This window comes from Pleurodeles waltl, chromosome 1_2 (genome assembly GCF_031143425.1).
Source record: "Pleurodeles waltl isolate 20211129_DDA chromosome 1_2, aPleWal1.hap1.20221129, whole genome shotgun sequence".
Classification (NCBI taxonomy): domain Eukaryota; kingdom Metazoa; phylum Chordata; class Amphibia; order Caudata; family Salamandridae; genus Pleurodeles; species Pleurodeles waltl.
In genome coordinates, this window is record NC_090437.1 from 660,017,421 (window position 1) to 660,042,455 (window position 25,035).

The 25,035-nt window shown below is 47.5% G+C and overlaps 1 protein-coding gene across 1 annotated transcript in view; it reads left to right on the plus strand.

The window, feature by feature from the left end:
* The window catches only part of SMARCA5 (SNF2 related chromatin remodeling ATPase 5), a 413,986-nt gene that overhangs the window by 199,274 nt on the left and 189,677 nt on the right, over window positions 1-25,035 (plus strand). The window contains exon 17 of the mRNA XM_069242595.1: window positions 24,438-24,548. Within this exon, the coding sequence (XP_069098696.1) occupies window positions 24,438-24,548 (111 nt within the window). The remainder of the gene's footprint in view (window positions 1-24,437; window positions 24,549-25,035) is intronic.

Sequence of the window (25,035 nt, forward strand, 5' to 3'; positions counted from 1 at the left end):
TGGGAGGAGTCCCTCGATCTCGTGCCTCAAAGACTTCTTTGAAGAAAAACAACTTGTAACACTCCGAGCCCAACACTAGATGGCGGGATATGCACAGCATGGGAATCTGCAGCGTCTCATGCCACGAACAGATGTACACTGGGTAAGTGACACTTTCCATATAGCATTTGTAGTAGACAAATTTTCATACTAAACTCATATATACGTGTGTGAAACAGCAATGCAGACTATAATCGTAAACAGGCAAAAATGTTTCATTTCTGTGGAGTTTTTTTTTTTTTTTTTTAAACAGTCCTTTTCAAAAATACAATAAGAGAAAAAACACTTTTCAAAGCCCCCTAACTGGGCCCAGGGAAAGAAGCAGTAGCAACATCAGAGGAAAAAAAGAGAAAAACCTACATTGAAAACAATGGAGCATTCTTACCGAAGGTGGTGTCAGATTTTCCACAATCAATCAATCAGACTATTTCACTACCAACTTTTTTCCCCAATCCGGATACTCCGGCGGAGAAAGCTTTGCACTCCCTAGATTTGAAAAGAGTGCTGAAATTTTACTTGGACAAAACCAAACTAATTAGACAATCTAACCACTTATTTGTTAAATATGGTCATTTGAGAACAGGCGAGGCAGCCTCAAAATGAACCATATCTAGATGGATAGTTTCATGTATTGTTACTGCATATCAATTGGCTAATAAACTACTACTTGCTAGGCCTAAGGTGCATTCGACAAGAGGAAAGGCGGCTACGGCTGCCCTCCTTAATAATGTTCCAATCTCTGAAATTTGTAAGGCTGCTACAAGGAAGTCTGTACATACATTTACTAGGCATTACTGTTTAGACTCAGATGCCAGAGTAGACGCCCAAGTTGGGCAAGCATCTGAGAAATTTGTTTGCATGATACAGATCTATTCCTGCACTTCTATTAGACAGTCCGCAGAGTTAAGGGATGGGCTTGCTAATCTATTCAATGTTTATGACTATGGAAGAGAAGGATAAGTTACTTACCTGTAAATCCTAGTTCTCTTCCAGGAGTATCTTCATCCAAGTCATAAACAACCCTCCCTCCTCCCCGGACGCAAGTCTTCTGGAAGTGCAGGACACACTATCTTTCAAATCTGCTGCACAACTTGTTACCGTAAAAAAAAGTACTGACCTAACTGTCACCTCTCCTTCACCCCTGAGGCATGGTGGGATACTGGAGGTGCTCAGGGTCTTAAAGGCACTGTGCCAGAATTTTTATGGTTCTCCTGTGTTAACCTGCATGCAGCCTATTGGCTAAGAATGCTCCATTGTTTTCAATGTAGTTTTTTCTCTGATGTTGCTACTGCTTCTTTCCCTGGGCCCAGTTAGGGGGCTTTGGAAAGTGTTTTTTCTCTTATTGTAATTTTGAAAAGGACTGTTAAAAAAAAAAAAAAAACTCCATAGAAATAAAGCATTTTAGCCTGTTTATGATTATAGTCTGCATTGCTGTTTCACACACGTATATATGAGTTTAGTATGAAAATTTGTCTACTAAAAATGCTATATATATATTTTTTTTTTCGTGCATATTTCATACTTTATATGTGTATTTTATGTATGCTCCCGGGTCCCCGCACGAGGGCGGGAATATTCAATGTTTATGACTATTGATGAGGATCCCCTGGAAGAGAACCATAAATACACACAGTAGTTCTTAAATGAGACCCTCAACTCAAGGTCCAAGGCAGCACCCACAGTGTACACCCTCACCGGCACAGGGGTGGCCGGGTGCAGAGTGCAGAACAGCATTGGGTACCCAATGTATTCTTATGGGGATCAGGCAAGGCAGAAAGAGCCTCCAGGCTCTGGCCAGGAGGCCAGTCGGGCTGAACCAACAGCGGGGTTTAGGCCTCAATGCTCGGGCACAGGTAGGCACCTTTGGTTCTCTTCTCCACAACTTAGGAGCGACTGGTGCAGAGGTGGCCTTAGGTGTCAGGTTTTTCTGACTGGAGCGGCCGCAATAGAGGGGAGCCTGCGTGCAGAGGCTGCAGGCGTCGTCCAAGTCCAGGAGGGGTGAAATCACGATGGACTCAGACTCTGGAGGGCTAGGGAACCTTGTTGGCACCGGTGGTTCACTTAAACTTGGGTCGATCACAGCAGGAACAATGGTGACATGTAGTGTTGGTCTTGATGGTTCCAGAGGCTTCAGAGGTCTTAAGTCTTTATTTGAAGACAGGCAGTCCTCCTGGGTTTCTGGAGTTGCAGCTGCAGGACAAGTCGACTTTGGTATAGATTCTGACAAGGGATGCAGACAGACCGGCGTGGTTGGTACCAGGTAAGGCGGCTTCTTTTCACATTCTGCTGTTGTGGCTCTTTGGTGTCCCTGGTCTTCTTAGGACATCAGAATATGCTTCTCTGGTGCCAGGAGCTCCCCTAAGTACTGAATTTAGGGCCATTAGGGGTGTGTAGGGTAGTATCCAATGGGCTACTGACACTTGAGGTCACAACGCCCCCTATATGACCACTTTCTCTAGGGAAGTGGACATAACCCTGTCTCAGAATTCTTGGGTATGCCATCCCAAAGATGGCTACTTCTGAAAATCCATGTTCACCTCAGCTTAGCCCACTTTATGGGTGGTACCAGCCTGGAGGTGGCACATCTACCTTGAGCAGCTAATTTGCTCACCTGTCCAGGGGCCAAGTGGTCTTTGGAAAGGGGAGGGCAGGGGGGAATTCGTATTTCAAAGGCTGCAGCCCTTTGAGGCTTGCCACCTTAGGAAGGCTAATCAGCAGGTCATCCTGTGGAGGGGGGGGGGGGGGGGAGAAGAGTTACACCCTAATCCTGGACAGGCTTTTGTTCTGGGCCTAGTGAGAGCAGAGGACTCTCACCCTAGGGGTCCAGAATGGTGTCTCGTGTGGCAGGCCAGCAGAAATTGGTCGAGCACACCAGAGGCTGGTAGGGTTTCTGGGGACACCTCGAAGGTCCCCTCTGGTGCATGTATTGGTAAATCCAACCCTGGCATCAATGTGGAATCAATACACAATGTTTGATACCCATCATCCCTAATCTCAGTGGAGCCATCCTTTAACTGGGGAAACTCGTATTGACCAGTGTCCAGCACATTCATTTAAAATGGCTTCCCTGGTGACTTACTATGTCTGAGGACTGATAAATACAGAAGAGGAATATCTGCCCGTGCAGATATGCTGTTGCACGTAATATAATTCACTCTGCCTTAGGACTGTAATTTGTGCTAGAGGGGTGACTTTGCATATATTACATTCAGTGTTAAGGGACTCTGTACCATGTTGTGTTTTCACTTTTGTCTGCACCAAGATACGAAGCCTACAATGGCAGCCTGTCATGTGCTTGGCGAGGGGTCCCTTAGGGTGGCACAATTTGTGCTGTAGCCTTTGGGGGACCTTTCATACACCATGCCCTAGGTATTAGGAGTTCCTTTTACTAAGGACTTAGAGATGGTGCTAAAGGTTTTGCCAATTGAGGGAAACAAGTGTGCAGTTTTAGGAAAGTTTTGGCACTGGGAACCTGGTTAGCAGGAGCCCCATGCACTTTTAGTCAAAACCACATCGATACCAGGCAAAAAAGTAGGGGGGTGGCCATGTCAAAAAAAGGCACTTTCCTTCATTAGCCCCTCCCAAACGAAAGAGGATGAGAATAACTTTTCCCAAAAGTCTTCATCTTCTAAGTGAAAGAACCAGGAAGGCCATCTGCATTGGCATAGTCAGTCCCAGGCCTGAGTTCCCTGTTAACTTGATTCCCTGTAGGGAGATGGATCACTTTAACAGTTTAGGGTTTTCACCTTTCATTTGCATTGGCCGTCTGAGAGGCCTGAGGCCAGTTTGAACTAGGAAGTGAGAGCCAAACCGGTATGGCCTCTGCTTCTTCAGGGACCAAACCACAGCAAAGGGTTCCCCCTCAATAGCACTCCAAAGCTGCTGTCGGGGAGATAACCTCCTGCTAATGAAAGCAACAGGTTGGTCATGGCCACCATCATTGATTTGGGGCAGGACTGCTCCTATCCCATGTTCAGGGGCATCTGTCTGCACGTTCTACTCTTTAGAGTAATCTAAAGCTTTTAGGACAGGTGCAGAGCACATTGCTTCCTTCAGAGTGTCATAGGCCTTTTGACAGCTCACTGTCCAGTTCTTTGTGTCATCTTTTTGGAGGTTAGTTCTGTGAGAGGTGCCCCAATGGTACCATATCCTTTCACAAGCCTCCTGTAGTGCCCAGTTGTAGGAAGTTGGCTCTGTATGTGCTATTTCAAAGTAAGGAATAGCATGCACAGAGTCCAAGGGTTCCCCTTAGAGGTAAAATAGTGGTAAAAAGAGATAATACTAATGCTCTATTTTGTGGTAGTGTGGTCGAGCAGTAGGCTTATCCAAGGAGTAGTGTTAAGCATTTGTTGTACATACACAGAGACAATAAATGAGGTACACACACTCAGAGACAAATCCAGCCAATAGGTTTTGTTATAGAAAAATATCTTTTCTTAGTTTATTTTAAGGACCACAGGTTCAAATTTAACATGTAATATCTTGTTTGAAAGGTATTGCAGATAAGTACATTAGGAACTTTGAATTATTTCAATTGCATGTATACTTTTCAAGTTATTCACAAATAGCTATTTCAAAAGTGGACACAGTGCAATTTTCACAGTTCTTGGGGGAGGTAAGTTTTTGTTAGTTTTACCAGGTAAGTACGACACTTACAGGGTTCAGTTCTTGGTCCAAGGTAGCCCACCGTTGGGGGTTCAGAGCAACCCCAAAGTTACCACACCAGCAGCTCAGGGCCGGTCAGGTGCAGAGTTCAAAGTGGTGCCCAAAACGCATAGGCTTCAATGGAGAGAAGGGGGTGCCCCGGTTCCAGTCTGCCAGCAGGTAAGTACCCGCGTCTTCGGAGGGCAGACCAGGGGGGTTTTGTAGGGCACCGGGGGGGACACAAGCCCACACAGAAATTTCACCCTCAGCGGCGCGGGGGCGGCCGGGTGCAGTGTTAGAACAAGCGTCGGGTTCGCAATGGAAGTCAATGAGAGATCAAGGGATCTCTTCAGCGCTGCAGGCAGGCAAGGGGGGCTTCCTCGGGGAAACCTCCACTTGGGCAAGGGAGAGGGACTCCTGGGGGTCACTTCTGCAGTGAAAGTCCGGTCCTTCAGGTCCTGGGGGCTGCGGGTGCAGGGTCTTTTCCAGGCGTCGGGACTTAGGTTTCAGAGAGTCGTGGTCAGGGGAAGCCTCGGGATTCCCTCTGCAGGCGGCGCTGTGGGGGCTCAGGGGGGACAGGTTTTGGTACTCAAAGTCGTAGAGTAGTCCGGGGGTCCTCCCTGAGGTGTTGGTTCTCCACCAGCCGAGTCGGGGTCGCCGGGTGCAGTGTTGCAAGTCTCACGCTTCTTGTGGGGAGATTGCAGGGTTCTTTAAAGCTGCTCCTTTGGATAAAGTTGCAGTCTTTTTGGAGCAGGTCCGCTGTCCTCGGGAGTTTCTTGTCGTCGTCGAAGCAGGGCAGTCCTCAGAGGATGCAGAGGTCGCTGGTCCCTTTGGAAGGCGTCGCTGGAGCAGAGTTCTTTGGAAGGCAGGAGACAGGCCGGTGAGTTTCTGGAGCCAAGGCAGTTGTTGTCTTCTGGTCTTCCTCTGCAGGGGTTTTCAGCTAGGCAGTCCTTCTTGTTGTTGCAGGAATCTAAATTCTTAGGTTCAGGGGAGCCCTTAAATACTAAATTTAAGGGCGTGTTTAGGTCTGGGGGGTTAGTAGCCAATGGCTACTAGCCCTGAGGGTGGGTACACCCTCTTTGTGCCTCCTCCCAAGGGGAGGGGGTCACATTCCTATCCCTATTGGGGGAATCCTCCTTCTACAAGATGGAGGATTTCTAAAAGTCAGAGTCACCTCAGCTCAGGACACCTTAGGGGCTGTCCTGACTGGCCAGTGACTCCTCCTTGTTTTTCTCATTATCTCTCCTGGACTTGCCGCCAAAAGTGGGGGCTGGGTCCAGGAGGCGGGCATCTCCACTAGCTGGAGTGCCCTGGGGCATTGTAACACTAAGCTTGAACCTTTGAAGCTCACTGCTAGGTGTTACAGTTCCTGCAGGGGGGAGGTGTGAAGCACCTCCACCCAGAGCAGGCTTTGTTTCTGTCCTCAGAGAGCACAAAGGCTCTCACCGCATGAGGTCAGACACTCGTCTCTCAGCAGCAGGCTGGCACAGACCAGTCAGTCCTGCACTGAACAATTGGGTAAAATACAGGGGGTATCTCTAAGATGCCCTCTGTGTGCATTTTTTAATAAATCCAACACTGGCATCAGTGTGGGTTTATTATTCTGAGAAGTTTGATACTAAACTTCCCAGTATTCAGTGTAGCCATTATGGAGCTGTGGAGTTCGTTTTTGACAGACTCACAGCCCATATACCCTTATGGCTACCCTGCACTTACAATGTCTAAGGTTTTGCTTAGACACTGTAGGGGCATAGTGCTCATGCACATATGCCCTCACCTGTGGTATAGTGCACCCTGCCTTAGGGCTGTAAGGCCTACTAGAGGGGTGACTTACCTATGCCACAGGCAGTGGGAGGTTGGCATGGCACCCTGAGGGGAGTGCCATGTCGACTTAGTCATTTTCTCCCCATCAGCACACACAAGCTGGCAAGCAGTGTGTCTGTGCTGAGTGAGGGGTCCCTAGGGTGGCATAAGACATGCTGCAGCCCTTAGAGACCTTCCCTGGCATCAGGGCCCTTGGTACCAGGGGTACCAGTTACAAGGGACTTACCTAGGTGCCAGGGTTGTGCCAATTGTGGAAACAATGGTACATTTTAGGTGAAAGAACACTGGTGCTGGGGCCTGGTTAGCAGGGTCCCAGCACACTTCTCAGTCAAGTCGGCATCAGTATCAGGCAAAAAGTGGGGGGGTAACTGCAACAGGGAGCCATTTCTTTACACCAGTCATGCCAAGAAGGGAGGGAGGGGGGGGGTCAAAGAGAAGAGCTGAGCAGACTGATGCTAGACTTGCTTGGAGTCAGTCTGCTGTTGGTCATTGAGTGTCAGAAAAGACAATTTCTTCCACTGAGCCATCTTTGGAGTTGCTGGAGAGGAGATTAGGGAGAGGTTCACTCTCCGCTTCCTGTCCCTCATTATTGACCATGAGCATGGTCATCTCAGCTCTGTCATGATACAGATTAAGGTGATTGACATGGATACACCTTTGGGGTTCCTGCAAGAGCCAGAGTCCACCATGTAGGTGAAGTCCCCTTTTTTCCCCCTAGGATATGGTAGGGTCTGCTCTATTTACCCTGGAAGGCCCTAGGAGCCACAGGTTCCCAAACCCACACCTTCTACCCTGTTTGGAACTCCACCAGTGCATCATTTTGATCATACCAGAGCTTCTGGAACTCTTGGCTGGTCTCCAGGATTTTTTAGGTTTTTTTCCATGTGCTCTGCCACTTGAGACCGAAAGGCCAACCACATAGTCCACAATAGCCTGTTTGGGTTCTCGGAGAGGTCTGTCCCGTCTCTGCTTCACAACACAGTGGTCCCCTCTAGGATGCCTAAACAGAAGGTTAAAGGGGGGGAGGGGGTGGAAACGTACTCCCTTCTGTGGCACTTCCTTCTAAGCGAAAGCAGGCATGGAAGTAAGATATCCCATCTGCTGAGTTTTTCAGGGAGTACACCAATCAAACCTTTCAATGTCATGTTCTCAGCAAGTTCATTGGTTTGGGGGTGGTATGGGGTAGTGAACTTATAGGCGACACCACATTCAGCCCACATGTTAGTTAGCCAGACATGAAGTTTGTACCTCTGTGGCACCACCTCCTTTGGAAAACCCACTCTGGGAACGATACCAATGAGGGCATTAGCTACTGCAGGGGCAGTGGTAGTCCTCGGGGAAATTGCCTGCGGATACCTGGTTGCATGATCCGCTACAATCACTATAAATTTGTTTCCTTATGCTTTGGAGGGTCTAGGGGACCAACAATTTTAATCCCTAACCTCTCAAATGGAACCCCAACCACTGGAAGTGAAATTAAAGGGGGGGGGGGGGGGGTGAGGCTTTGAGTGGCCACCTGTCTTGACACCTGCTTGACAGGTGGCACAGGAGTTACAAAACTCCTTCACCTTCTTTGACATACCTGGCCAATAGAAGTGGTTTACTAACCTACTCTACGTTTTAGCCTGGATAGGATGCCCAGTTAGGGGGTAGCATAGGCCAACGTGAGAAGAAATTCTCTAAACTTCTGAGGCACTATGACTCTCCTAGTGGCACCAGATTTGGGGGTCTATGGCTTCTGTGTAGGAGTCCCTCCTCCCAATAGGTCCTGTGGGAGCCACTGACATCTCCCTTTTCCTGATCAGCACCCTGCCGTCTCTGGAAAGGCCCAATGCTCCTGGCACATATCTTCTGGGCCCAAGAGCTCTGCCATGAAAGGCTATTTTAATTTCTAAAGAGTTTTGCAAGAGGGACTTAACCAAAGCCCTACAGCTATTTAAAAACATTTAGAAAAAGGTAAAAAATTGAAAAAATTACTTAACAAAAGACAGTGTTCGATGGTATGTGTGGTTGTAGATACACATGTTCTGCAGATTACTGCCATCTGGTGTTGGGTCCAGAGTGTGCAAATTGTTTTTCTTCGAAGAAGTGTTTCAAGTCACAGGATTGAGTTACTCCTCCTCTTGGTGATACTGCACGTGGGCATTGACTCCTTTTGATAAATTATTTTTTTTCTTCGCCATCTGGTTTGGACGTTTCTTTTCTCAGTCTTTCAACTCGCTTCTCTTAAAAACTTTTCTTTCCATCTTCTGTTTTTCGACTGTATTGTATCTCGATCATGTATTACTATCTAAGCGTTTGTCTAGAATAGTCAACGGGTGCGCTGACCATGTGCCCTCCGGGGCATCCTTGCTTGTCTCCAGTCCTTCTCACCATGTGGCACTGACCAATTATGTTGGGCTAATGGAACAAATTACAGTTTTGTTTCTGTATTTGGTGCCATGCTAGATTTCCGCACACCGACCAACATCTAGTGTGTAACCATGCCTCTTCCCCCAATCACCAGGAAGCTACTTGTGATGCCTGCAAATCCTTCTGGTTGAAGAAGACACTTTGGGATTAAACAGCTTGTCAACTAGAGCTGGAGCATGTAGGAAGTTGGCTCTGTATGTACTATTTCAAAGTAAGGAATCGTATGCACAGAGTCCAAGGGTTCCCCTTAGAGGTAAGATAGTGGCAAAAAGAGATAATACTAATGCTCTATTTTGTGGTAGTGTGGTCGAGCAGTAGGCTTATCAAAGGAGTAGTGTTATGCATTTGTTGTACATACACACAGGCAATAAATGAGGAACACACACTCAAAGACTATTCCAGGCCAATAGGTTTTGTTATAGAAAAATATCTTTTCTTAGTTTATTTTAAGAACCACAGGTTCAAATTCTACATGTAATATCTCATTTGAAAGGTATTGCAGGTAAGTACTTTAGGAACTTTGAATAATTACAGTAGCATATATACTTTTCACATAAAACACAAATAGCTGTTTTAAAAGTGGACACAGTGCAATGTTCACAGTTCCTGGGGGAGGTAAAGTATTGTTAGTTCTTGCAGGTAAGTAACCAACCTACAGGGTTCAGATTTGGGTCCAAGGTAGCCCACCGTTGGGGATTCAGAGCAACCCCAAAGTTACCACACCAGCAGCTCAGGGCCGGTCAGGTGCAGAGGTCAAAGAGGTGCCCAAAACACATAGGCTTCAATGGAGGTAATGGGGTGCCCCGGTTCCATTCTGCCGGCAGGTAAGTACCCGCGTCTTCGGAGGGCAGACCAGGGGGGTTTTGTAGGGCACCGGGGGGGGGGGGGGGGGTTGGGGCACAAGTCAGCACAAAAAGTACACCCTCAGCAGCACGGGGGCGGCCGGGTGCAGTGTGCAAACACGCGTCGGGTGTGTAATGGTTTTCAATGGGAAACCAAGGGGTCTCTTCAGCGGTGCAGGCAGGCAAGGGGGGGGCTCCTCGGGGTAGCCACCACCTGGGCAAGGGAGAGGGCCTCCTGGGGGTCACTCCTGCACTGGAGTTCCGATCCTTCAGGTCCTGGGGGCTGTGGGTGCAGGGTCTCCTCCAGGCGTTGGGATTTTAGAGTCAGGCAGTCGCGGTCAGGGGGAGCCTCTGGATTCCCCCTGCAGGCGTCGCTGTGGGGGCTCAGGGGGGACAACTTTGGTTACTCAGTCTTGGAGTCGCCGGAGGGTCCTCCTTGTAGCGTTGTTTCTCCACCAGTCGGGGTCGCCGGGTGCAGTGTTGCAAGTCTCACGCTTCTTGCGGGGATTGCAGGAGTCTTTAAATCTGCTCCTCTGAAACAAAGTTGCAGTCTTTGTGGAACAGGGCCGCTGTCCTCGGGAGTTTCTTGGCCTTCTTGAAGCAGGGCAGTCCTCTGAGGATTCAGAGGTCGCTGGTCCTGGGGAAAGCGTCGCTGGAGCAGGTTTCTTTAGAAGGCAGGAGACAAGCCGGTAGTACTGGGGCCGAAGCAGTTGGTGTCTTCTTTCTTCTTCTGCAGGGGTTTTTCAGCTCAGCAGTCCTCTTCTTCTGTAAGTTGCAGGAATCTAAATTCTTAGGTTCAGGGGAGCCCTTAAACACTAAATTTAAGGGCGTGTTTAGGTCTGGGGGGGGTTAGTAGCCAATGGCTACTAGCCCTGAGGGTGGGTACACCCTCTTTGTGCCTCCTCCCAAGGGGAGTGGGTCACATTCCTATCCCTATTGGGGGAATCCTCCATCTGCAAGATGGAGGATTTCTAAAAGTCCGTCACCTCAGCTCAGGTTGCCTTAGGGGCTGTCCTGACTGGCCAGTGACTCCTCCTTGTTTTTCTCATTATCTCTCCTGGACTTGCCGCCAAAATTGGGGGCTGTGACCAGGGGGCGGGCATCTCCACTAGCTGGAATGCCCTGGGGCTTTGTAACACGAAGCCTGAGCCTTTGAGGCTCACTGCTAGGTGTTACAGTTCCTGCAGGGGGGAGGTGTGAAGCATCTCCACCCAGAGCAGGCTTTTGTTTCTGTCCCCAGAGAGCACAAAGGCCCTCACCACATGGGGTCAGAAACTAGTCTCTCAGCAGCAGGCTGGCACAGACCAGTCAGTCCTGCACTGAACAATTGGGTAAAATACAGGGGGCATCTCTAAGATGCACTCTGTGTGCATTTTTTAATAAATCCAACACTGGCATCAGTGTTGGTTTATTATCTGAGAAGTTTGATACTAAACTTCCCAGTATTCAGTGTAGCCATTATGGAGCTGTGGAATTCGTTTTTGACAGACTCCCAGACCATATACTCTTATGGCTACCCTGCACTTACAATGTCTAAGGTTTTGCTTAGACACTGTAGGGGCATAGTGCTCATGCACCTATGCCCTCACCTGTCGTATAGTGCACCCTGCCTTAGGGCTGTAAGGCCTGCTAGAGGGGTGACTTACCTATGCACAGGCAGTGTGAGGTTGGCATGGCACCCTGAGGGGAGTGCCATGTCGACTTAGTCATTTTCTCCCCACCAGCACACACAAGCTGGCAAGCAGTGTGTCTGTGCTGAGTGAGGGGTCCCTAGGGTGGCATAAGACATGCTGCAGCCTTTAGAGACCTTCCCTGGCATCAGGGCCCTTGGTACCAGGGGTACCAGTTACAAGGGACTTACCTGGGTGCCAGGGCTGTGCCAATTGTGGAGACAATGGTACATTTTAGGTGAAAGAACACTGGTGCTGGGCCTGGTTAGCAGGGTCTGAGCACACTTCTCAGTCAAGTCAGCATCAGTATCAGGCAAAAAGTGGGGGGGTAACTGAAACAGGGAGCCATTTCTTTACAGAGCACAAGACTCCGGTTGACACCCCCAGACATCTTTGGGGAGGAACATGTCCAGGGGGAACCTAAACTTCAAGAGGAGGCCTTCTCGGTCCAGGACTCTGACTCCGACGTGCAGTCAGACATCAAAAGCCATGAGGTAACATCTGCATAACGTACGAGTACCATAGCAAGACTATGAAAAGGAACCTTGTAGAGGTCACCAGACCGCTTCTGCCACAGGCCATGGCCTGATCCAAAAATCTGTTTTAGCCGCCCCACCCTTCGGCTCGCTTCCACCTCAAGCATCATGTCCGCTCCAAGCTGGCTGGCTACCCCATCCATGTTGGTGCTGACAAAATCACACTGACCAAAGACTTTGGTGGCAAAGTCCATGGATCCGAATACACCAGAACAGAAGAACTCCAGTCAGTCTCCAGCTACACCTTCTCCTGTGAAACCCATTCTGGAGACCATGGATGCTCGTCAGTGCCACCTCTATATCCAGGAGGGTACTAGATGCATTATTGCTTCTTTCCCTATACTATTCAAAAGGAAGCTGTCTTTCCAAGAAGCTTTGGACACTTCTCCTCCAAAGGAGACTAGTAAGGAAAAGGCTACCAGCAAGCCTTCACCGCCTCCACCCCCTTCTCTTCCACCTCCCTCCCCTCCTCATTCACCTGCCTCGTCGACTGCAGGAGACTATACTCCCAAGGAATCCCCTTTATATGTTGGAAGATTTGGGTGGGACATAGCATGATCTGAATCCATGACCATGACCCCATCCTGTCCCACAGGGACACGTTGATATCAAATTCCTCCCAATGCTCCCTGACATGCTTTGTCATGCTAAGAATTTTCAAGGAGCCCATCCTCTCTAGGGTTGTCACCCCCTAGAGTAGACAAATATAAGCCTGTTCCCTCAGATCCACTATACATTAGGTCACAGGTTCCTCCAGATTTCATTCACGAAAATGTGCGAGTAGTCAGGCTACAAGGGACTGTCCTCCACCTGAGAAGGACAAAAGGAAAATCTATGCTGCCAGCAAGAGTGACTGCATAGATGTTACTGGCTAGATGTGACAAGACTCACTAGGATGAAAAGGAGGAGCTCCTCGAGTTTCTCCCAGAGGAGCACTACAAGAGAGGGCAGCAAATGGCTGCACAGGGGCAACAACAATTCTGTACGATGTGCCTTAGATGCTTCAGTCGGCATCAATACAAGTGTCCTAATAAGGCATGTGTGGCTCAGATGCTCTGGTTCAAACTAGTGGTACAGCAAGTGGCCTTTAACATGCCCTTTGAGGGCCAAAAAGATGCTCCATAAGTGGATTCTACCCTTGAAGCTTAAAAAAATGCACAGACCCAGCTAAGGCCATAGGTGTTTCTCAGTCCCCCACACAATGGAGCACTTCATCGCCCCACTTCCAGAGGTGCTTATAAATTCACATCCTCTGAGGCGTCTAGTTCCCAGACTAGACAGCCTCCACCCTCTTAATCTAGGAGTTTCTATTGGGCGGGGTCCTACTGATTAAACCATATACTAGGGCAGAGGGAAGAGCACCACCTCCCAAGGCTCTTCCTCCACTTCTAAGCAGTGACTACCTTAGTCTCCCTCCCCCCCACCTGTCAGGGGACGGATTCAGGATTTTCGTTTAGAAAGGGTCTGTAGAAAGCTAGCTCAGTTTATGGTGCACACCTATGGTGTGGCACCCTATTCTGAGTCCTGGCTAATCTTGGTGATCATGAATAGGTGTCCGGGTAGCAGAAGCTCTCTAGGGGTAGCTGAGGCTAGCAGCTAAAGCTTATTCAGGGGGAATGTAAAGCATTTGCAATGCCACAGTAGTCAGACAGTAACTTAGTCACAACAAAGAACCACACAAGTGTTGTAAAAATAAAGGATACTTTATTCTACCTCTACTACTAAATGGACATTGGTATAGCTCCCTTTGGAGATATTACATACAATATACACATAAAATAACCAGCAAAAATACCATAGAAATATACAGGGCCCTAGGACCGGCCAAAACATATACTAAAAAAGTGGAATGTGAAAGTGGGACTCCAGCCAAGATAAGTTTGGTGGTTAGCTAGGGGCTGAGGGAAATTAGGAACACCAGAGGTAAATACATTAAGTGACACCAGCAACCAGAAGTAAGTCAGTTACCCATTCAGTTGCCCCATAGACCAACACAGAGTAGTGGATGGAGTTTGGGGCATTCAGGACCCTTCCCAGTGGACCCCGAGGAAACCAGCGGGGAAGGATGGAGAATGTCCCTACACCAGGATACCCAGAAGACAAAAGTACCTACACCAGGGACCTATATGCAGAAGGGAAGAGGGAAGTCTCTGAAAGCTGTGCATGTCTCGGATTGTCCAGCTGCTATCACGATGCAGGTTGCATTGCTCACCCTTCTGAAGATAAAGGGGGTGGGGTCCAGGAGCTGCCGAAGTTCCCAGGAGTCACCTACGAGCTTTCCCTTGACAGTTGCCAGGATTGCAGGAGGGTTAGCGACCAGCCACCAACAAGCTCTAGCAAGTGCAAATAGGAGTTGGACAAGTTTGCACTTTTTTGGGACCAGCAAGGTCCAGAAGAGACTACTCAAGAGGGTGTCAGAGGTGTGTCCCTCAGCACCCAGGAAGGCCAGCAGAAGTCTGTGGAGCCCACACGAGTGACCCACAGGTGCTGAACACAGGGAGTCATAGGAAGGGCTTACCAGCCCAGCAAAACAGAAATCTCACATGTCAGGGGTTGCAGGACAAGGGGTGATCTTTGCTTTTCACAGTGCTGGAGGCTGGGGCTTCTTGGAGCCTGAAGATCTTCAGCATGAAGAGGCAGCATTCCTTAGCAAGTGCAACAGTTGCGGGGGACAGGGGTGCCAGGGCAGTGGCAGGAGCAAGGGCCTACAGTCTCCCAACTTGGATAGAAGACCAGCAGGACCCAGGGGATGCCACAGACTCTCCACCTGTGTTGCTGGATCTTTGGATGTCTAGGGACAGCAGACCCCACCAGCCAGTCGATGTTGTCTTGAGGTGCCTGCGGTTGCAGGGAAGGGACTCCTTCATCCAAGGGAGATTCCCTTTGTGCTTTCTGGTGCAAACAGTCCTTGTGTCCCTGAAGGATACACAGCATTGGATGTTGCAGAATTCTTGCAGGATCTGGAGAAACAATGCTGCAGTGGGAGCCTTCCCACCAGAAGCAGACTTGTTCGGTTCCCGGTGAAGACCAGCAGCAGGTCCAGAGGCAGATGTCTTGCAGAGAGTTCTTTCAAGTGTCTTGTTTGACGAACCTGAGGACCCACCGACAAGATAGCCCTTAAATAACTCTAAAAGGGGGTTGGTTACTTTCTGCATTGACCCACCTATCAAAGGGGGTCAGGGATGTCATCTACCTGGCCTAACCAGTCGGATGCTCGGAGGGGCCTCTGCACAATTTATTTCCAAGATGGCAGAATCAATTGGCCACCTGACAGAGCTCTGTCCATCGCCCTAGGAGAGGAGCTGAAGAGGGTGGGTGTTTGGTCACTCCCCTGTACTTTGTGCAGTTTCGCACCAGAGTGGGAACCAGGGGTTCCTGAACTGGTGCAAACTGGATTATGTAAGGAGGGCACCAAATGTGCCCTTCAAAGTAGTCTGGTGGTGCTCAGAGGCCACCCCAGCCCTTAGACACCTAATACACATGGAGAGGTGGGCACACCTCTCCCTTGCAGGAAATCCTTTGTTTGGCTTCTCTGGCCTGAGTCTAGCTCACCAGTAGGAGGACGGAACAGTGTCTGGGGTCAGCAGCAGCCCGGGCTGGCAGCTAGGCCCTATAAGGCTGCACAGGTAGAACAGGGGGATCCCCGAGGGAACCACCAGAGTATGTGGTATCATGCAACTAACACTGGAATCGGTGTAGTTGCATGATTACAACATGTTTGATACCAAACATGCCTAGGTTCAGAGAAGCCATTATGTAGCTGGACCACTTGTATTGACCAGTGTCCACTACATACCTTAAGATGGCTTCCCTGCACCTACAAAGCCAAGGGAATGGAATCTGGGGTCTGTAGGGGTGCCCTGCTCATGCCCTCACACCTAGGGACATGCACCCTGCCCTTGGCCTGAAGGGCCTATCAGAGGGGTTACTTTATTAGGTTTGGCAGTGAAAGGGTGCATTTCACACAGGCTGCAATGGCAGGCCTGCAGTCAACATTTGCATGGGCTCCCATGGGTGGCATAATACATGCTGCAGCCTATGGGGCCCCCTGGTGTACCAATGCCCTTGGTACCATTTACTAGGGACTTGAATGGGTGCACCAGTATGCCAATTGTGTGTGTGAAAGGTTACCAAAAATAAATTTAGGGGAGAGCAGTCAAAAGGGTCCTGGTTAGCAGGATCCCAGTGAACTACAGTCCCAACACTGACATCAGGCACAAAGTGGAGGGGGTGTAACTATGCCACCAGAAAGATGGCACTTTACAACAGGGTCCACATCATCATGGACCAATGGGTCCTTTCCATTATCCAACATGGTTTTTGTCTGGTGCTCATTACCACTCCTCCAAACATTCACAATCACAGGCTATCCAACGAGCACCATGCCCTTCTCCAGCAAGAGGTTCAATACCTTCTTCTCAAAGGGGCCATCGAGCCTGTTCACTTACAACACCAGGGATCAGGTGTATACTCCCTGTACCACCTCCTTCTCAAAAGACTTCTCTCAGGCCTATTCAAGACTTCATACCATTAAACCAGTACATTATCTCGGAACACTTTCACATGGTTACTCAAGATGTTGTTCCACTTATGCAACAAGGCAACTTTGACTGCTCTTGATCTAAAGGATGCCTACTTTTGTATTCCCATCCACCCTGCACACCAAAAATCCTAGGATTCGTGGTTACATGCAAACTTTACTAGTTCAGAGTCCTGCCTTTCGGAGTCACGACTGCTTCCTGAGTCTTACAAATCCTTAGCAGTAGTTGCTCACACCTCAGAAGATAGAACATACATGTGTTCCCTTACCTAGAAGACTGGCTCATTAAAGGCAGCACATTAGCACAGTGCCAATACCACTCAGCAGTGGATGTCCTTCACGCTCTGGGCTTCACAATCAACTTTCCCAAATCCCATCTCAAACCCCTTCAGATACAGCCCTACTTAGGAGCTATTGTCAGTGCAGAGTTGGGGTTAGCATAGCCCAGCCTGCGTTCAGAGTTTTCAGTCTCTTCTCCCCCAGTTTCAGGAGAATCGTACAGTCACGATTGTGATGCGCCTGCTAGGGATGATTGTGTCCTGCATTGACATTTTTCCCCATGCCAGACTCCACATGCATCCCCTACAGCAGTGTCTAGTCAGTGGTCTCAGTCACAGGGTCACATGGAAGGTCTAGTGTTAGATCGCCATTCTTGCTGCTCTCTGCAATGGTGGAACACCACTAACCTGTTGAAATGACAGACGTTTCTAAACCCTGTGTTGCAGGTCACTCGGACCACAGGTGCATCACTGACAGGTGGGGGTGCTCACCTTCAAAACCTTACAGTACAGGGCCTCTGGGATCTGTCACCAATTCCTCCATATCAATTACCTAGAGCTCCAGGCAGTATTTCTAGCCCTGAAAACATGTCTTCTTTACTTGTCTCACAAGGTTGTCTTAGTCCGCACCGACAACATCACAATCATGTATTCTCTACAGGGACGAGGGGGTGGTGGGCACGGTCATCCCAGTTGTCACTACTCTGCCAATATGAAAGTGGGCTCTCCAACACCATATTCACCTGGTGGCAGAGTATCTCCCATGCACCGAAACAGCTTTGCTGACCTGCTCAGCAGGATGCAGGAACAAGTCCACAGATGGGAACTCCACCGACAAGTCCTTCAAACATACTTTGCAAAGTGTGGAACTTCTCAAATAGACCTTTTCACCACAGCAGAAAATTAAATGCCAAAGCTTTGCCTTCAGGTGTCCACACCCTCTGTCCAAGGGCAACACTGTATGGTTGAACTGGTCAGGCATATTTGCTTATGCTTTTCCACATCACCCTCATCCCACTTCTGGTTTGGAGGATCGGCAAACGTTTCACTGTGATCCTTGTAGCTCCCACTTGGGCGCGTCAGCCCTGGTTCGCCACACTTCTGGACCTATCACTAATTCCCCACAAGAAGCTTTCCAACAAGCCAAACACTTTCCCTCAAAACAAGCACAGATCAGACATCCAGACCCCAGGTCACTCAACCTTGCGATATGGCTCCTGAAGTCGTCGTTTGGTTACTTAGGGAATTTATGGACATTCCCAGGAAAGCTCGTAGGCTCACAACTTGAGCACGTTATGCTGCAAAAGGGAAACATTTTGTTTGCTGCTGCCAACCTCAGTGCATTGACCCAGTCAAAGCTACTGTTCAAGATATTGTTTTTGTTCCATTTACAAAAATCCAACTTGGTTTAAACTTCCATTCGCCTACATCTGTTATTGCTGCATATCTACAGAACAGACAACCTAGTTTTTTGTTCAGAATTCCAGACGTTAAAGCTTTCTTGGAAGTCCTTTAAAGGGTCATTCCACCAAGGGTGCCTCCTGTATCATCCTCAAACTTGAGTATTGTGCTTACCAGGCTCATGGGCCCTCCTTTCGAGCTACTTCATTCATGGTCTCTTGAATACCTTTCTTGGAAGGTGACTTTTTTAGTTTCCATCACTCAGGTGTGTCATTGACCTCCAGGCCTTAACCTTGGAAGATCTTCTCTTCCATAGAGCCAAGGTGGTCCTCCTCACAAGCCCGAATTTGCTTCCTGAGTGGCTTCACAATTCCATATAAACCAGTCCATTGGGCGACCAGTTGTCGTTCTGCATCCTGACTCTGACTCCGTTGCGGAAAGAGCTCTCCACACTCTAGATGTTAAGAGCACTCACATTTTACATTGACAGAACCAGAATGTAGCCTTTTCACTACCTCACAAGGTCAGTCCATTAGCCTAAAATGGCATGGCTACGTGGATAGTTAAGTGTATACAGACTTGATAAGCTAAAGCAAAGAGACAGTTACAGGTTGCTCCCAGAGCACATTCTTTTAGGAAAAAAGGGGCCACTGTGGCTTTCCTTGGTAACATCCCTATAACTAACATTTGTAAGCCAGCTGCATGGCCTACACCACATACGTTCATAAAAAATTACTGTGTGGACTTACTAGCATGACAGCAAGCCAAAGTAGATCAGGCTGTGCTACACTTTTCCAGTCAACTGCAACTCCCACAGGCTAGCCACTGCTTTCATGGAGGGACTGCTCTAGCCTATGCAGAGCATGTGTATGTACAGCCACACATGCCATCGAATGGAAAATGTTACTTACCGAGTAAGCATCTGTTTGTGACATGTAGTGCTGTGGATCAACATGCTTCCTTCCGGCACCTCTGGCTGTTCCAGTTATATTATAATTGTATATATTTGTACAAATGTGGTGACATTTGCATGGACATCTTTCTCTATACTCCTTTTCTCACCCGCCTGCAGGAAAACAATCTAGCAAAGGAGTCAATGTCCATGCGCACTATCACTGAGTGGAAGAGTCACTCGATCCAATGACTCAAAATGCTTCTTTGAAGAAAAACAACTTGCACCACCCTGGTGCAAGGGGGTCGCAGGGGTATGCAGAGCATGTGAGCCTACAGCACTGCATGCCACAAACAGATGCTTACTGGTTGAGTAACATTTCCCTTTTAGATTCCTCTGTGGAATCGCTTATAAACCAAGTGGTATAGTAGATGTCAAGTCTTGCATCCCAACCTCTGCACCAACAATGTAGGAAGCTGGCCCTTTATGTAGTATGTAGATACCATGTAAAAGGTCCAGAGTATCTCCAGTGAATGGACAGGGCTTGCTATGCAATCTCAATATGTCCTATATAAGGGTAGTGTGGTCGAGCAGCCTTAGGATTAATATAGAGGAGTGCAAGACATCTACAAATACAATAGTTAATACATGAGACACACGACTCGAGGAGATCCACACCAATTTATAAAAATAGCAGGTATCTTTATATATGTGTGGGCAGGAAAAAATAGTTCAGGTAAGTACATTTTTAAATACAAATTATTTTGTCTTTAAAAAGGGATTACTGCAATTTCTTAGTTCTGCATTATCCCACGTGAGGAGAAACAAGTTCTGCAAACAGGTAGAGTACAGTGACTTACGAGACCAATTTCCAGGAGTTAAGGTGAGTACTCCCACAGTACACCCTCAGTGGCTGGGTGCAGAGTGCAAAAGTGTTTTGGGGGTGGGGAGCGTCCCCTCCTGTGAGGGAAGCCAGATTTGCCTTTCAAAGGCTGCAGCCCTTTGAGGCTTGCTGCCTTAAGAAGACTAATCAGCATGTCATCCTGTAAAATCCCCTTTACAGACAGGCTTTTGTTTTGGGCCTCCTGAGAGCAGAAGGTTCCCACCCTAGGGGTCCAGAACAGTGTCGCGGGTGGCAGGCTAACAGAAATTGGTCAGCGAGCACACCAGAGGCTCATGTATTGGTAAATCCAACACTGGCATCAGTTTGGGTTAACCAATACGAGATGTTTATCTTCAGTGAAGCCACCATGTTGCTGGGGAGCTCTTATTGATCACTGTCCAGCACATGCATTTAAGATGGGTTCTCTGGTCACTTACTATGTCTGATAATTGACAGACCTAGTAGGGGCATATCTGCTCATGCAGATAGGCTCTTACATGTAAAATAATGCACCTGCCTGACAGATGTAAGGCCTGCTAGAGGGGTGACTTGCATGTATTGCTTGCAATGTTACGGGACATGGCACACAGGCTGTGTGCCATGTTGTATTATAGTTTTTGTCTGTATCAAGACATGCAGCCTGCAATGACAACCTGTCCTGCTTGGTGAGGGATACTGTTCGATAGCACAATTTGTGCTGCAGAATTTAGGGACCATCTTTAGTACCTCAGGCGCTAGGTATCCGGGGTACCATTTACTAGAGACTTACACAGTGTGCTAAAGGTGTTGCCAAATGGGGAAACAACTTTGCAGTTTTGAGAGAGATCTGGCACTGGGTTCCTGGTTAGCAGAAACCCAGTGCTCTTTGTCGAAATCATATCAGGTACCTGGCAAAAAGTGTGGAGTGATCATGTCAAAAAGATGCACTTCGGTACAGTTATCTTGGCAGCCAGGCATCACTCAGCGAAACCTGTAGTTGGAAGAAATTTGTTGCATGGTGCATAGACAAGTCTGTTGATTCCCTCTCTGAGGTCATACTTTCTTTGGCACAGCGGGGCTCTACCTTGGCAACTCTCAAAGGTTATCTACAGGGAGTGCAGAATTATTAGGCAAATGAGTATTTTGACCACATCATCCTCTTTATGCATGTTGTCTTACTCCAAGCTGTATAGGCTCGAAAGCCTACTACCAATTAAGCATATTAGGTGATGTGCATCTCTGTAATGAGAAGGGGTGTGGTCTAATGACATCAACACCCTATATCAGGTGTGCATAATTAATAGGCAACTTCCTTTCCTTTGGCAAAATGGGTCAAAAGAAGGACTTGACAGGCTCCGAAAAGTCAAAAATAGTGAGATATCTTGCAGAGGGATGCAGCACTCTTAAAATTGCAAAGCTTCTGAAGCGTGATCATCGAACAATCAAGCGTTTCATTCAAAATAGTCAACAGGGTCGCAAGAAGCGTGTGGAAAAACCAAGGCGCAAAATAACTGCCCATGAACTGAGAAAAGTCAAGCATGCAGCTGCCACGATGCCACTTGCCACCAGTTTGGCCATATTTCAGAGCTGCAACATCACTGAAGTGCCCAAAAGCACAAGGTGTGCAATACTCAGAGACGTGGCCAAGGTAAGAAAGGCTGAAAGACGACCACCACTGAACAAGACACCCAAGCTGAAACGTCAAGACTGGGCCAATAAATATCTCAAGACTGATTTTTCTAAGGTTTTATGGACTGATGAAATGAGAGTGAGTCTTGATGGGCCAGATGGATGGGCCCGTGGCTGGATTGGTAAAGGGCAGAGAGCTCCAGTCCGACTCAGACGCCAGCAAGGTGGAGGTGGAGTACTGGTTTGGGCTGGTATCATCAAAGATGAGCTTGTGGGGCCTTTTCGGGTTGAGGATGGAGTCAAGCTCAACTCCCAGTCCTACTGCCAGTTCCTGGAAGACACCTTCTTCAAGCAGTGGTACAGGAAGAAGTCTGCATCCTTCAAGAAAAACATGATTTTCATGCAGGACAATGCTCCATCACACGCGTCCAAGTACTCCACAGCGTGGCTGGCAAGAAAGGGTATAAAAGAAGGAAATCTAATGACATGGCCTCCTTGTTCACCTGATCTGAACCCCATTGAGAACCTGTGGTCCATCATCAAATGTGAGATTTACAAGGAGGGAAAACAGTACACCTCTCTGAACAGTGTCTGGGAAGCTGTGGTTGCTGCTGCACGCAATGTTGATGGTGAACAGATCAAAACACTGACAGAATCCATGGATGGCAGGCTTTTGAGTGTCCTTGCAAAGAAAGGTGGCTATATTGGTCACTGATTTGTTTTTGTTTTGTTTTTGAATGTCAGAAATGTATATTTGTGAATGTTGAGATGTTATATTGGTTTCACTGGTAATAATAAATAATTGAAATGGGTATATATATTTTTTTTGTTAAGTTGCCTAATAATTATGCACAGTAATAGTCACCTGCACACACAGATATCCCCCTAACATAGCTAAAACTAAAAACAAACTAAAAACTACTTCCAAAAATATTCAGCTTTGATATTAATGAGTTTTTTGGGTTCATTGAGAACATGGTTGTTGTTCAATAATAAAATTAATCCTCAAAAATACAACTTGCCTAATAATTCTGCACTCCCTGTATCTCTGCATTACCTGATCAACCCTCTTTAAGTCTCCAATTGTTATTAGGTTCCTTAAAGGCTTTACCCACATGTTCCCTCCATCCCCTTTCATCATGCCCCAATGGGATTCAAATTTTGTTCTGACCTTCCTAATGTGCTCTCTTTTTGAGCCGCTCCATAACTGTCCTCTAAGCTTTCTGACTTTAAAAACAAAACACTTTCCTTGTGGCCATTTCCTCTGCCTGCAGGATGAGTGAGCTGTAGATATTGTCATCTAAGCCTCCCTACCTCACCATCTATCCTCATATAGTGCTTCTTTACTCCCTAAGGTGGTTATGCCCTTTCATGTAGGCCAGTCCATCACCTTGCCTACCTTTTACGCGCCCCCACATCCTATCAAGGAAGAGGAAAGACTTTACCGGTTGGATCCTAAAAGACTGTTGGCGTTATACCCAGATTGTACCAAAGATAAGTGGGTGCGAAGAAAGGTTGGGCAGTGCAGAAGAGAACCATCTCCAGATGGCTCATTCTCTGCATTAAAATGTGCTATGCATTGGCTAAAAAGCAATCCCTCTTGAGTATGCACACTCATTCTACCAGATCGACGTCTGCAACCACTAGGTTAGCATGCGGAATTCCAGTCCTGGACATGTCAGGCGGCAATGTGGGCATCTTTGTACACGTTTACCAAACACTACTGCCTAGTATGATCTTGGTTCGCAGACCCTTCTCTGGGGATGGTATTGCTTGGGTATCTATTCTAAAGTAAGGAATCTGCAACTAGAGGTCTCTATCAGATGAGCAAGTTCTTTTCTTTGGTAGCGCCCTAACTGATAGACATATCCTAGTTGCACATTACTTACTGACCCACCCATCCTTCCCGCTTTGCAAACTGATTTCTAGGGGCTGGAGCTTCCCTTTCAGGGCCCTAGTTTTGACACACCAATGGTCCGTCTTCTTAGCTCCACGCTTCTGGTGTGGAAAGTTGTGAAACAAACTGACAGCGCATCAGTGGTGCCTATATAGGTCCAGCAATGTATTCGGCATGCATGACGACGGACGCGAATGCGACACACCACCTTACAGTGCGCAGGGGTGCTGCTTGAGAAAAACCTCCATATCCAGACTGACGCCTGGGGTGAAATTCTAAAATAAGGAATCTGCAACTAGAAAATGTCTCTACCAGATACGGCGGTACTGAAGGTAACTAACTTGATATTCAGTAACACCTTATCTGGTAGAGCCACCATCTAGCTTCAGATTCTTTACCGACCCACTCATTCTTGCTCTGCAACTGGATTATAAAGTTAAGAATTGTCCCTGAAAGGGCCATAGATTTCCACACAAATAGTAAGTGTTAGTCGTAGTTGTGCACATCTGGCAGTGAAGGTCGCAAAATAAACTGCTGTCAATGCACTGGGGTGGCTCCTGTGTAGGCATCACGCATGTCACTTCCGGCGCAGCTGACTCCACCTACAAGCATGCAGGGGTAAGTTTACGGACCCAGTCTGACACCTGGGGAATATTCTAAAATTAGGAAACTGCAGCCAGGTAGTCTCTACCAGATAAGGCGTTAATGAAGGTAAGATACTTGTTCATCATGTCGTCTGTGTAGCATTTATGTACCTCGATTTTTGGAAATGTGTAGTTTGAGCCAATTTTACTTACTGTAACTGGCTCTTGTTACACCTGTGACTCTTGTCTCTAGTATTATGAAGTGCCTTCAAAGGCACCTTGCCTATCACTGCTCTCTAATGTTAAGATGGAGAATATCCTTCTGAACTGTTTCACTAACCTAGTTTCTCAAATTCCCAAAAAATACTGTCTGACTTTATTTTTCAGATAGCTTTCACAGAATGGATTGAACCTCCAAAGCGAGAACGAAAAGCCAACTATGCTGTTGATGCATATTTCAGAGAAGCACTTCGTGTCAGTGAGCCAAAGGCACCCAAGGTAGAGTGCGTGAAGTAGGGTGACTGGAAACTGTATGTGGGCATGAAAGGAAGGGTTTGTTCTTTGAGCTGTTTACATTTTTGCATGGCTTTTGTTTGTGCACTCAGTTCTACACTTCAGCATTTATGTTCAGTTGAAATTGCTTGCAAATACAACAGTAATTGTTTAACAATTAAGATTAACACTTATTTCTGCAGTTGGTTATTTCCTTACTCTAAAGTGTTGTAAATTTAGCTTACACTTTTTCCTCCATTTAGCCAGAACACAAAATATTTCAAAGGGTTTTCCTTCTCTGTAGCACTATTGACCAACTCTTACATCAAGGCTCCCCTTTCGTAAACCTCCTTGTATGTTTGTTTATTAGACATTCTTTCAGCAAGACCATTCCACATATTTCATTTTTTTTAAATTAGTGTACCTTGTAATGTAATCCTTTTCACCCTGTGCTTCCCTTTTTGTTCTCCTGTACCAATTGATGTATGGCTAC